At 38.5% G+C, this 15,141-nt stretch overlaps 1 protein-coding gene across 2 annotated transcripts; it reads left to right on the forward strand.

Annotated features, from left to right (window-relative positions):
* Positions 1–6,025: 6,025 nt before the first annotated feature.
* Positions 6,026–15,141, forward strand: alx3 (ALX homeobox 3). Of its 2 annotated transcripts, XM_088407752.1 has the most exons (5): positions 6,026–6,329; positions 7,707–7,714; positions 9,809–10,078; positions 12,535–12,660; positions 14,109–15,141. In XM_088407752.1, exons 1-5 carry the CDS (start codon positions 6,026–6,028, stop codon positions 14,442–14,444), a joined length of 1,044 nt encoding a protein of 347 aa, XP_088263878.1. In that variant the 3' UTR covers positions 14,445–15,141. The 2 variants fall into 2 exon arrangements, with proteins under 2 accessions (XP_088263878.1, XP_088263876.1); XM_088407750.1 differs by lacking the exon at positions 7,707–7,714 and having other exon boundaries at positions 9,801–10,078.

Here is a 15,141-nt window from a genome sequence, read left to right on the forward strand (position 1 = left end):
GTTTAGGGGAAAAGATTATTGTTAGTTTGGTTGATTTTATTTCGTCCACATGTGTCTACATAAATGAAGGGCCAGTTTGAATTTGCGTCAGCACGTGCTCCTTGGACGCGCCTGCTCCGCGACACCCAACAACATCCGAGGTGACACAGGGGACAGCCGTTTCTCCCGCTCCCCCGATAACCGGCTCGGGCGTACCAGAATGCACCCCGCCGACCGACTAACCCCGGGGTCAGCGGCTGTCAATCAGTGCCACGTCTACTTGTGCGGCTTCTGGATACGAAGTAGAAGATGTGACCGAGGCCTCTTGAGAGAATCCCCCGGCTCTGCGCAGTGGATCCTCTCTGTGCATTCATGGTGGGTAATTCAATTAGCCATCCTTCTGCTTTTCTAATGCAAACCTCAGGTTGAATCGCCACCCTGTATATGTGAAAGGAAAAGCCCCGGGCCATGATGGCTGCACAAAGATGGGTCAGCTTGTACCAAGTGTACAGATCTTGTTCATATAAGCTTACAGCTGCATTTATCTGGCAGGTGGTACTCATTGCACTCAATGGCAGAGGAAGTCGTGGGAGAAAACATAGAGATCAAGATGCATCATATCGCTGTCACTCCATGGATCCTCTTTTTTTCATTGTAAAATTGTGAGGCCAAATGTAGTTATGTTTGACTGAAATGTAGTTATGTTTGACTATCTAATTTATTTTGTTGTCACGAGATTACAACAAATGAGAGATTAATTTGTTACAGCATTATTTTCGATAAAAGAAGCGAGCGGACTGAACCACCGTTCGAGTCAATCTTTAATCACACACAGAAATATTACTGAAACGGAGATCATCATGTAAAGGTTATGATGTTATAGAGCATAGCGGCAAGGAATAGAGCTGTGTGCACCGGTTAAAGAACACGGAAAGGTCTTCCATTTGACTCGTTAATTAATTGTGGACTTTTGGTATATACACACAATCATAAACTTGGTGGAACACAGATGCTGCACTATTCTCTTTTACTATAGTTTTTACATTCTTGCCAAAGTGTTGGTGCATATACATGGCAACATAGAAAATACCAACATGTGCGTCTTATATTTGGGGGATTATGGTACTCAAACTGATCTAATGCTAGGAGAGTGTTGGGAATATTTTTCTGAAGCAGCTTAATCCACGACCAAACAATTCCAGTTCTCGACCCTCTACAGCCAAAACATGTTTATAACCTTTACACAAAAAAAAACAGACACTGTTTCAACTGATTAAACATTATTTCATATGCAAAATCATAAAATAGATCAAAGTAAAACCTAAAATAAGACTAAATGTACATGGAAATAGAATAAATGGAATAAATGTGACATAAGGGTAATCAAACAAAAAAAATAGTCAAATGTAATGCAATTTGATAAAAGTAGAATAAATCTGGTGGACTCATGCATATCAAACCCAACAGGCTTCAGTTATGTATTTTCTTTAACAGATGCTGCAGAGGAATGGTGCCGTTTTTTGTCAATTGCCAAATGATTACAAATGAACCTTACACATTTAATAAAACACCATCCAGCTTGTCCTTCGTTGACTTGTTCAAATGCGGACTGCGCACAAGTTTAGTTTGGCAAAGAGCTTTGCCACGGCATTTATATTAGTGTCTTTGTTGCTGTTGTTAGATGGGTGCTTCTCATTGATGTGGTAGGCTAAACTTTTGCTGCTTCAGTGTTCAGCAAGATCTTTCTCACAATAACACCTATAACTCTAGCTTCATCAGCGGTGCCATTTTTTAAAGTTGAATTTACCATTCATCGGACCAACAACTTCCACATACGCTTCAATTTTCATATCTTCCTTCTGATCTGAACTTGCCCTCCCACCCATAACAGGAGCCTATCAGGTTTGGCCAAACACAATGACAGCCAATCAGTTCCACTACAGGGTAAATGATTGATCTTTGTTTTCCAACCCTCAAACACTCAAGCTCAAGAAACCTGATGATACAGAAAGCAGAAAGTTACACTTGAAATTTTAAATTTTAAAACAATAATGATTTGACTATGACTGCAATTAATTGATCACAAGAGTCTGTTAATCTGACACCCTCTATTAAATAATGGATTTTTTGTTTCTGCAATATTTGGCGGTAATTAATTTGTAATGTTTTCTGTAATAATATATCGGAAGAAAACTGTGATAGAATACTTAATATTTATTATCTGCATGCCTTTGCACTTTTGCAGTTCAAATGCATTCAAATGCACGTGCAACATTTCATCGTTTTCTTGGTACGACGCCGGTCGTAATTCGAAAAACAATTTGCGATACTGTATTTTAGCTGTATAAAAACACATATGATCTCGGTAATGATTTCTCTTCTTACATGTAAGCCTTACAATCGGGGTAAACAAATCCTTGTTTTGGAGAGAGGATGTCCCACAGATGGACTGGTTGTCTTGCAGAGGATGTAGTCAGAAAGGGCCCGCCTGTGAGGTGCTGCAGGGTCACCTTTCGCCACGCTGCCTGTGCCCAGAGCGTGGGGGGTGTCCACGCCGGGACGCTCAACAGACCGAACTGATTTCCTGTGCGGGGTCACGCCTAGGACGTGCACAGAAGACAGACGTAGCTGGGAATGCGCAGAAGGTTTAGGGCTCGGTGTTTATGTCAAGTTTATGTGTCTTGCTTTCGGTGGACTGCAAAGATATGATGCCCACTTGTATCAAATGTTACAAAGGCAGATATAGAAACGTGAAATAGTGGTTTTCAACCAATCGATATTTGAGATAGGGCCGTCCAATACAAACAAGATTGAACAAGATATTGATTAATGGGGATTTCCGCGGCCAAAATTCAAACCCAGGTTCTCAGTTTTTGGTAGAGAATATGTCAAGCAGTCAGCTATTGATTAATAGGGATTTCCGTAGCCAAAATTCAAACCCAGGTTCTCAGTTTTTGGTGGAGAATATGTCAAGCAGTCAGCTGCTGTGCCACATCAGTCATGACTTTCACTGCGTCTATTGCTGGGATTACGTTCCAAACCTCGTAAGTGAAATCCATGGTGTAGAAGTTGATTGTTTAATTTTTGTTTTGTCATTTTGTCTTATTTTGTTTCTTTTCATTCATTGCTTTTTTTTTCCTCCTGAGAGCTGGCCTATTTATTTGTGTCCACGGTTGAGAATATTTTGTCTCAGCTGGGCAGCAAGGTGATTATTATTTTTATTATTATTATTATTATTAGTAGTAGTAGTAGTAGTAGTAGTAGTAATAGTAGTAGTATTGTTATTATTATTGTTGTTGTTGTTGTTGTTATTATTACTATTATTATCACACTGTATGTCTTAGTTCATGTTTTATTTGTTGATGTATTTTTTGTGTGAGAATCACCGCATAACCAAGCTCATGTGTTTTTTTTGACTTACCATTAAAATTGGTAGTCCCATAACCAGCCGAACTGGTCAAATTTTGACCACTCTACTGGTTAACGTAACCAGCTTAAGCAACATGATTGACAGTCCATTTAGTCTGTTTTTAACAGACATATGGACCACCTGAGCCAGGCAGTGTTTACATACATGTTTTGAGTGAAGAATGTTTTTACAAGAGGAAACACTTGTTTTCATTTTATCTGTAAAGAAAACATTTATTTTGACTAGGGGCTTGCTGTAAAAATAGTCTACTGCGATTAACAAAACTTGTATATTTGAGGGCACAAGTTGGCACTATGAGCAAACTGTGTGTTCCAAAAATATTTGCTGAGTCATTTTTACTTAAATGTAGATTCAAGACAATTGGTGCTTACTGCTTATACAAAGAATATTTCCTCCAAATTCCCAGACTAGATGAAAAAATTAAAGAAAAGCAAACCTCCCTTGTAGTAATGTCATTGTCATTTGAGTTTTCCTCAAGTGAAATTGCAAAATCGATTCAAATGAAGAAAATTTGAGATCTTTTAATCCCATTTGACTAAGATCTTATTATAGTATGTTCAAATAGTTCTGCAACATAGGAGTTGTAGTTTAAGGTTCTTTTTTGAAGTCGACATTCATTAACTCCACATCACTTGGTTGCCCTTTCGCCTGCAGATCTTTGACATAGACGCCGATGGATTCCCAAATTGAATCAAATGGGGCTTACGAGGCTTCTCAGCCCAAATGGACCTCCTGTTTACACACTTGTCTATCAGCTGCATGGCGGCGCGAGGATTCGTATCCGGCAAGATGTCGAGACTTCTCTGAGACCAACTGTGCGGAGACCCAGTTCAGTAAATTAGGGCAAACTTTGTCCAGATTGCAGATAATAGGTCACAAAAATCAAGTGACTTTTTAAGGGGCAAACATGCTCAGCATCTTCAGCCCAAGATGAAAAGTAAATGAGACTTATTTTGTTATTAATGAGAGTACTAATACTTCATTTTCAACATTTGATTGAAAAAGAAATATCCAAACAACATCAGTCAGGAGCAGGAACTGTTTAAATGAAACAAAACCAGCTGTAAAAATGTCCTTTATATGTTTATTTTGCAAGACAACATGTTTGAAAGTGTATAGGAAATAAAAACAAATGTGACTTATAGCTATCGTTGCTGTTTTTTATTGTTGTTACTTTTATTCATTAATTCATTTAAATTGGATCTTTAAGTCACTTGTGTCACTTAAGTCAAAAATCCAAAGGATGTGTTTGAAGCACATTTTCAAAGTATTGTTTAAATAATAATAATAATTTATTATTATATATTATATTAATATTTTAATATTTATTCATATTATTGTGGCTTTGTTTACAAGGTTTCACGCGTGTATACGTATATATGCACCAATAGGATATAGAAAATTTCATGTAAACACAGAAAAATTAAACACGACAATATTAAAAGTCAAGCACCTAAGATGGATTCTTTGAAAGGCTACATGAATCAAAAAATAAAAAGAAATAAAAATTAAATTATAAAGCTGTTTGCAATAATAATAATAATAATGCGAATGCATTTTTAATAGGATTTTTATGTCATTATTTTGACGAAGTTGGGATGCTTCTTGTAGGTCAATAATGTGGAAGCGTGCGTGGGGTAAACATTTTAATCTTTTTTGTAAAAAGGTGGGAGTTACGTAACCTTGAGAATATATACTTTCGCTGTGTAAACGACTAGTTTTATATAGTGATTTTATGAAGGATTGAAAATTGTGGAAAGTGGAGGTCAGTGTGTAAAATGTATTTTTAGGAATGTTTGTCACGCAACGTGGAATATTGAAACAGTGGGAATTTAGGGATGAGGATCGAATGACAAAATTTAGTTCTTAAGATATCTCCTAAAATATCTGGGCAGTTTGTAGTTGTACTAGGAAAGATGGATACCATTTTTGTTGAATTACTCATTTACTAAATTGTTGTGAGGAAAAGGTATAGGACTCCAAAAATGTAAATGCATGTCAGCATTTAAATGCCGCATCCTTTTCAAAATAAAACACATTGCTGTGTTTTAAAACAGACGCTATAGTAGCCAAAAGCGTTCGTTTGTTTGTTTGTTTCCCAAATCATTATCACGGGTTGGAGTTGTACCGAAACAAAATATACAAACATCGTCGCAATACAACTAGCAACAATCAACAATCACACATGCGCAAAAACAACAATGGGGGAAGAAACACCCTGCAAGGATAAACTGGCTAATTTTCATTCTAGATTATTAGAAGAAAAACTCATTAAGAAATTGCTATGTTAAAAGATTTTCCTTGTTCTTTGCTTAAAGTCCACTGTTGTCATCTCTCGTTTGGGAGACCACGCTCATAACGTCATCTGAATCGGGAATTAAATGCTAAATTGGAGGAACGGGACACACGTGTGATTGAATATTTGGTGGATTATATCATACACACGAGCTCACCCTTACAGTTTCACGGCTTTTAGAGTGATCGGTTAAATCCCACCCACCCATTCCGTCCCTCAAAGATTTCAGAGAGCAAAAAAAAAAAAAAAAAAAAGTAGGACTCGCTCCGGCTCTGCGTCCTCGGCCTCCTTCCGAGCGAGTTGCATTCGTTGGATGCAAGATGGAGACAGAGCCGTGTTTGTCTTTCAGGCGAACGCCACCAACTTGTACTGCGCCGAGCGCGAGCAGCAGCTCCCGGTCGCCGGGCTCCTTCCTGCCGTGCGATGAGCTGCGCAAAGTCGGTGCAGCTCACCGCTTGGGTCCTGCGCTGCGCGGCGGGGGGGACCCCTACGCCCCCGCACTGCACCGCAACTTTGGGGACTTCTCGTCGAATCCTCCGCCCTCGCCGCAGGAGAAACATGACAAGTTCTTGGAGGGGGAAAACCAGGAGCAAAAGGCCGCTAAGGCCCAATTCTACGACCCAAGTAAGTTAGCCGTACGTTTGTTTTTGTTTTTGTTTTTTAATTGCAAAAGTATATTATTAGTCATTCCAATAATATAAATGACTTAACTCGTGTGTGTCCCTTTTAACCGTAATTTTAAAAACTCCACATTTTTAGAATGTATAAACATGTTCTCGGGATTAAATGCTGCAGCAATTCAAATCAAAGGCAAAATATTTCATTTTCATCCACCCATTTTCACATGATGAGTAAGAGCGTTTTTTTCATTTGATCGCCTTTGATTCAGATCTGAAGTTGAGACTCTAAATATGACCTTTTTATTTATTATTATTATTTACTATATATTATTATTCCCCACCATTTTACCCCAAATAAACTCGACTTTGCTCTCATTACACTATGACCTTATTCATGTGATTGGTTTGTTTCCCCCTTGTTTCTCTTCGGATATAAACGATGTAGACAAGAATCTTATTTAACATAAAAATTGTAAAAATATAACACTTCCTTACCCCCTCCTCTCCAAAAATGTTGAATATATTTATTATTCTGATGATTTTACTGCCTATATCTGTAAGTCGTTTGACACATAAGAAACATGATGTATGGACAAGGCCACAATGGCATCATTCAATTCTATTAACAATAAAACACACACACACACACACACAAATCCCCCAGCACACATTTCTTCTGTCAATTGCAATGCATCGTTTTAGAAGGCATTTGGTGTTTGTACATCTTTATGGTGCAAATACAGTCATTTCATCACAGATGGAAACCTTTGACCCAGAGTGTGTGTTCCTCACTAGCGAGTATTTTGCCAAGGCTGCTTTGTCTCATCCGTACAACTGAATAGAATGTAAAATAGTTTAAGGGGATGCTCATTTTGGGATGTTGAACATGGACTGCGTTTACAAACAAAGGTCCATGTACAAGGAAAAGGCACTTTCTTTTTACATTGTAAAGGAAAAAAACAAAAAGCAAATACATTTGAGTTTTTTCAGAAAAAAATATGAGGTTTAATTTTATTTTTATATTGATGTCACCACTTACTGTCGATAACAGCATATATGAAGTAGACTGTGTTTTGACAAGATTTCATTCCTGTTTTGTCTACTCTTGTGTTATCAATCAAAATAAATGTGCGACATGTACTTGATGTGTTTTTTTAGTAGTATTGCTAAAATAAGACAACACACATTTCCTCACCAGGAAACTGAAAGATGAGATGAGCATGAATTAAAACTAATACAAAATATAATGTAAAAATCAAACGTACATTTTTTTCAGACAAATACCAGTACGAGTACTGAACCCTTGAGTAATCACCAGTACCAAGTACAGATAACATGAATACTTTTGACACACAAAATGTTCCCCAACAAACAATGGCAGATCATTTTATAGAAATACCTATGTATTCCAATATAGCATTTCCCTAAAAAAAATGTAAAATAATGGCAATTTTCTATTCTTCTAATTTGTCATTCATAGTTCATGATCATAAAACCTTTCCAAGGAGCACCCTAAAGTTGAATCGGCTGCCATAACAACTTATAATAGGCACAGCTGTCGGCCTGATCCAGATACTTGGTAGTCAATCATGCGTAATTTTAAAATTATCATATGATTATTATTTCTAATGGAGATACATACATACATACATACATACACACATACACACATACACACATACATACATACATACATACATACATACATACATACATACATACATATATACATCTGTTTAATTTTTTTTTTTTTTTTAATGAAGATTTCATGATGACCTTAGAATTTGAGTGAAGCTTTGTACAAATATTCTTACTGCTACGCACGTCGGCTTAAATGCTTGTGAAATCACATGAGCTCAACGGGAGGAAAATATTTTTGACGTTAAGTGCAACATGAGGTTGCAAATGAAGGCTGCAGTGAAATTGAATTAAGAAACGAGCTTGAGTAGAGGACAGCCTGCAGACGAATGCTGACGGATTTTGTTTTGCAGTTTGGGGAAATTAATTTGGACAACAGGTTTACGGAGCGGGTCAGAAAATTGCGTTTTCCAAGGCTGGGTTACAAGATATGACCTCAGATAAAGCAAATGGCAATGATGTGATTCAAAACAAAGCTATGGAAATTGTCTTTAGTTTTGTCCCACCACTGGGGTTTTCCTTCATTTCTTCATTTTCTTCTTCTTTCTTCTTGCCTAAAATTTTGCAAAAATTGTGTTTTTGTTTTTTAGTTCCTTTAAAAGTATTAGTAAGTGCTTTTACAATTCTCCCTAGACAGAAAATGTATCCAAACATGTTTATCAATTTACCATCATAAAGTATGCTGTGAACCTTCATGGCTCTTTGCTAAAAGTAGTGCTGCAGCCCTTCCAGCTCTCTCACACCCTTTTCTCATCTTTGTAAGGCAAGGCAAAATTTTGCAGCATTTTTGCGTTTTGCGTCTCTTCCTCAGCTGAGCTCGTATTTATTTTTAAAAATGTATCCCAAATTTTGTGTTGGTCTTTTTACAATCATAAATTGAAATGGGGAAGAGTAGGAATGTCCTTTCATCCATCTTTTCAACCGCTGATCCTCACTGGCTTCGCAGGAGTGCTGGAGCCTATTCTTCTGTCCCAGAATTTTTTGCAGTCTGACACAAAAAAAACAGTTTGGATAATTTCTGAGTTATTATTGAGAGGAAATTTAAGCGTAAACGGACCTATTATGCAAGTGTTCAACCCATTTATGTGCCTTTTTAACCCTAGTGGCATTATGTTACAAATTATGGAAATTCCTTTGGGGTTTTTTTGTTTTTTTTGGATATCATAAAATAATTAATGGGAAAAAAACACTTGGTAGCTGAAATTTCCAGTAGATGATTAAAACATGTAAAATTGAAAAATCCAACAATTCTGACTTTTCTATGTGATTGCAGTTGGACATGCAAGATTTTGTGTACAAAAATGAGCATTGTCCAAATTTTGGACCATATAAAAACCATTATAATTGCAATTTTTTAGATGCATTTTAATAGGATTTATTACATTGATTTCCTGCGATTTTTGCAACATTCCGTTGAGCGGCAGTCAAACTATGTTAGCAAATAGAACATTCTTTGTTGACTTATATTTTACCTCAAAATTGTAAATGGCGGTCGAGACCAGTTAATGGCTTTGTCTTAAATTGTCATCATCACATCGCAAGCTACAAAGGCAAAAAATACCTTTTTTCCAGTTTTGGGGGATTTAATACATTTAAACTACATATGTATGGATAGAATTGATGCCACTGAACAATTTGAGTGGTTGAAGGAAAAGAAATATTTATAAATAACTTTATTATACTTTTAAAGGCATTTCCAAAATTAGGAAAATGAATGCAATGTGCATAGTTTGCAAAGTGTGTGCGCAAGGGTTAAATGAGGAGAACCATTTGGACCTGTTTTTTTTTAATTATTATTTTTAATTTTCAAAAATAACGACTGATGAATTTTTCCTTGTCGGTGACAAAGGAGCCCTCAAAAGCCTGAGCTACTCCGGCATGAGCGCCGACTGCTTCAGCAAGCTGAAGGAGGCGGGTGGAGGCTTGCCAGGCGGCGACTCCATCGCTGACTCCATCGACCTGTCGGGCAAGAACAAGAAGCGGCGCAATCGCACAACCTTCAGCACATTCCAACTGGAGGAGCTGGAGAAGGTCTTCCAGAAGACGCACTACCCAGATGTCTACGCTCGTGAGCAGCTGGCTCTGAAGACCGAGCTCACAGAGGCCCGTGTACAGGTGCGCGTCATTTGGGAAAAAACAAATTGACCGACTCTTCATACATACAACTTTTGTATTTCAGTTTCTATTGGCATATACTTTGTATCAATTTGTGGATGTGTGTGTGTGCGTGCCCGTGTGCGTGTGTGTATTTGTCTTTGGGGTGGGGAGTAGATATGTTTCTTGTTCGGACAAGAACTTTCTGGTTCTAATGAGAACATTTCTTGTTCTACTGATAAACTTCATTGTTAGAATGAGAATGAAAAACACGACAGTTTCTTTTTAGGGTGGGAAACTTTTTCAAACGAGATTGTAGTCTCTGCATGCAAGGGAGACGCTATAACTGCATTTCAGTTTGCACTTCTACCTTAAAATGACATCACAAAAATTTACTCCTGGGACCGATGAATAAGGGCGTTGCTGCTTTACTTTGCAAGTCAACATAATGTTGTGACTGTGAGACATTTAAATCATCACAGCTTTTGTAGTATGCTCAGCGCCAATATAATAAATAAATAGCACGTCTTTTGTAGTGATATCACTGTACAATATTTTGCGATATCACTGTTTAGTTGACAAAATATGAATAAAAATGCACATCTGGGCTGTGTCATTCACGTCTGTAGATTCATCCAATCGCAGTGAAAGACAGAGTCTGATTGAGTCCGCTTACTTACAGTAAGCTTGCAGTACTCATCGCTTCTCCTTTCACCGAGGCAGGGAAGAGTAAAATGAAGGCTAGACACATTAACCATGTAAAAACTCACAGAGAGGGGACAAGATTTTTTATTTTTATTTTTTTTAATGTTGGTTGTCCATAAGTATCGCCTTCTCCAGCTCCTTCTCACTTTTTTTCTGTAAAGGAAACCAACACCTCGAGTTAAAAGGTTCCCATATTGATGAATGACTCCTTTGCAACATTTTAACGAGCACCTTGTTTTTCCAAATGTTCACTCTTTGACTCTATGATTTCTTCTTTCTTGTCATACAGAAAAATATGGAAACGAGTCAGCTAATGCTCTACGTTCTTTGCGGGAATTAAAGCCACAGTTTTGTTTGTTTTTTGAAATTACAAAGAGCCATTGGAAAAAAAATACTCATTTGTCAGCACTGAGTATGATTTTGAAAACTAGCCATTCTCTATTTGCCCCGATGTTGTTGGACTTGCTTTCGACCGCGAAAAAAAAAAAAAAAAACTATTAAAAAAAGAGAGAAAGGAAATTGTCCTGACGAATGCAGTAATTGAATAATGGCTTTAAAATCGATTAATTGACCGACCCTAGCGCACAGGAACTCGGCAAACCACATGCAATGACTGCATTTACTGGCACAAAGGAATCAGCTTACACACATCGTTTGGTCTTTCTACCTTTTGTTACAGTCCAATTTTACATGCATTGGCTTACATTTGGTCTTGCATCTTGGTTGAATTCGGTCACTACTTGTGAACTACTGCAAGTAAGACTGGGGGAATTTGTCATTTTCCAACTCATTACAGCCTGTAAATACACAAATACAGTATTACTGCTTTGAAAAAAATTAGCTCTTGGTTAAAAAGAAATCTGTCCATTCACAACGCTGCTGTATGCTGGTAGGTGTCTCAGCTGACTGGTCATCACTCAGTCAGTCAATGAGACCAATCAAACTTGACAACAATCTGTCAGAATCACATTCATGTCATCGCTGAGTGGGAAATGAATCTGTATAGTGATATTGGTCAACTATCGGCCAATAAAAATCGAATTCACGTATATCATTCTACGTTGATTGGTTACCACCAATCAACATGAACACATAGAATAGAATAGAATAGAATTTTCCACACTATAAGGCACAGCGGATTATAAGGTGCACCCTCAATTAATGACATATTTTAGAACTTTTTTAATCACAATATAGTAATACTCAAAGTAATAACAATAATAACTCAAATCATAAATCTAAACTCTCAATAGCATAGTAACTCAATGTCAATATGACCAGCCTTGTTCAACTGTAAACACACAAAAGAAACAGGTAAAGCTTACTTTGTCGCTTCATTCCCCATCTACGGATCCCAATCTCAATCTTGATCCATATATAAGGCGCACCTGATTATAAGGCGCACCATCAGCTTTTTTAAAAAATTAAGGCTTTTAGCTGCGCCTTGTAGTGCAGAAAATACGGTAAATTGGGTGATGCCATTTTCCCTTGACAACAAGTGGCAAAACGTGTATTTAAATTGTACACAAACAATAATTTTGCCATCAAATTAACTATAGACAATATCTGAACTTTGTACCGCTGAAAATGGCTAAATACGTGAAGTATCCTTTTAAAATACATTTACAAATATGCTACTACTAATATCGTTGCAGAGTTCACAGTCACGTTTGAATGACTGCAGTCATAAAGGTACAAATAAGGTTACTGTTATTTTATGCAACTGTGTATGGAATGTTTACTCTTCTACATAATAATGCTTGTACATGAAGGTTTGGTTTCAGAACCGTAGGGCCAAGTGGAGGAAGCGGGAACGCTACGGAAAGATCCAAGAGGTCCGCAACCACTTCACCACGACCTACGATATTTCCCTACTCCCCCGACATGACACCTATCAGGTAGGGCGCCAATCATTTGCTTTGTTTTAATGCATTTTACAATCATTTCAAGAGCACCCCGAGAAAATGTGAGTGCATCTTAAATGGACACGTCGGTGTACACAGAACACATACACAATTGGCAAACCATAGAACAGCGGTTCAGAACCTTTTTTCAGTGATCCCCTGTGAAATATTTTTTCAGCCAAGTTACCTCCAACCAGTGCAATGCATTTTTGGATGGCAAAAAAAGACTTAAAAATGCTGTGCCAGCCATTTCTGATGTATTCAACTTTGGAACTATATTTGGAGGGCATATCTTTTTATGTTTTGGGAATACAGTGGTACCTCGGTACTCGACCGCCTCTATACTCGACCAAATCGGTGCTCGACCAAAAAAATCAAGTAGGTAATGCATCGGACCTTGATCAGATTTTCGGTGCTCGACTAGCCGAGCCTAGCCGAGCCGAGCCGAGCCGAGCCGAACGCGCTCCTCGGCCCTTCTCGGCCAGCGGGTAAGCGCCAGTTCAACTCGGAAGGCAAAGAGGAAAACAATGAGGACCACTATTGAACCGAAGAAGGAAATTATAGCAAAATATGAACGCGGTGTACCTCGCGTCGCAGTTAGCTAGCGTCATCATGGAAGGAGTAACTCCCTCCCGTCCTCTCCACATCCATTCCTGTATGCCATCAACCACTCTCCAAAACGTAAGTAAATTATACAAAATGGTTTATAATGCTTTATTTATCTTTATCATGTACTGCTTGTGCACATTTACTTGTGCACACATACTTTCCATTTTTTCTTATGGGAAAATTGCTTTCGGTGTTCGAACAAATCGGTGCTCGACCACCACCTCAGAACGGATTATGGTCGAGTACCGAGGTACCACTGTATTGTTAGTTGTCGGGGGGGGGTTCATCTTTTTCATGTCTCGGGTATCAGTTTGTGTTGTTTCTCATTTTTTGTGGTTCTGGTCCCTTTCTCGGCGTCTTGTTAATGTGATTTTGTCCACCTGTCCTTGTCAACCTGCTTCCGTCCTGTCTACCAGTCAGCTCCCTCCTCTAATTCTGTCTTATCCCAGGTGTTCCTTGTTGTCTCGTCAGTTATTAGTGTATTTGGTTTCCTGTTTCCTTTCAGCTCTTGTTGGGTCTTGTTTGGTCAGACTTGGTCGCTTTCCTGAAGGTTTTCCAAGTTTTTGTGTAGTCCTGTATTCCTGCTTTTGGAGTTGTTGCTTTGGTTACATTGGTTGACTGTTTATTTTGCTGCTCATTGCTTTATTAAATGGTTATTTTTGTGCAAACCATGCCTCATGGCTAACCTGCTTTTGTGTCCACAACCTCCACACCCACGACAATACCTAGCATATCTAGTCATGTTTTATTCAGCAACTCCAGAAGATAGATTTTCAAAGATACAAAATATAAGAACAAGCTCGCAAATAATTGTGTGCATGTCCGATACCCAGATGCAGGGCAATCTGTGGCCAGGGGCTTCCGGGGTCGTCGGCGGCGCATCAGCTACCGCCTGTGTCCTCGGACCCGAATCCTTACCTTCCTCCTGCATGGGCGCTTACACTCACCCCCACAGCAACCTACAGGGCTTCATGGGCATCCCCTCATCAACCAGCCACCCCCACCACCAGCACCACCACCCGCCTCACCACCCGGCTATCAACGGCCTGTACTCCCTCCACAGCTTTCCCGGCATGGAGGCTCCAGAGAACGACTACAAGCCAACGGGCCTGATGGCGCTGCGGATGAAAGCCAAAGAGCCAGGCAGCATTCTTTCGTGGCCAACATGACAGTCATGCTGCCTGACGATCAACGCATCATCCCTGCGGCGTCCACTGACAGAACTGGCAAAAGCGAGTGGCGAAACATAAAACTATTTTATATCATTTAAAACTCCACTTACAAGATGATTGGATTTCAAGAAAAATTCAACAGAAATGCTGGCATGTGTGTCCTTAAGTTGCAGCCTGTGAAAATGACAATTGCTCCTCTTTCATCAATTATTGAAATACATTTCCTGTACCACTAGAGCAGGAGTCGACAACTATACTGAAAGTCTGTTGAACCAAGACCTGACGGATTAATTGCGCAGCTCATTATTGCAACCGAATGGCCCTTCTAACATCGACCAAAATTAATCTTTCAAATGGCTGACATTTGCCACTTATTTTAACTTTTTTATCTTTATTGTATGTCCTGTAAGTTGACCGTTTACTGCAGTTGAATACAAGTAACATTAACGTCAGTATTTATTGCGCACAGATCCATGCCATAACCATGTATCCTCGAATAATATATCATGAAATTTGCTGATGAGGTCATTCTTTGTACCTGTCATTCACAATAAATCTGAATTTTTACAAGCAATTAGGCAAGGGAGTTGTGCAAGGAATTGACCTGGGTGTCATTAATTTACACACAACCTTAAGTCATAGTTTACAAAAATGAAGCATTTATCTGTTAAATATGACACCCATTCAACTATTA

The sequence above is a fragment of the Hippichthys cyanospilos genome, chromosome 2 (assembly GCF_059441005.1).
Source record: "Hippichthys cyanospilos isolate Australia breed blue-spotted pipefish chromosome 2, RoL_Hcya_1.0, whole genome shotgun sequence".
Lineage (NCBI taxonomy): Eukaryota > Metazoa > Chordata > Actinopteri > Syngnathiformes > Syngnathidae > Hippichthys > Hippichthys cyanospilos.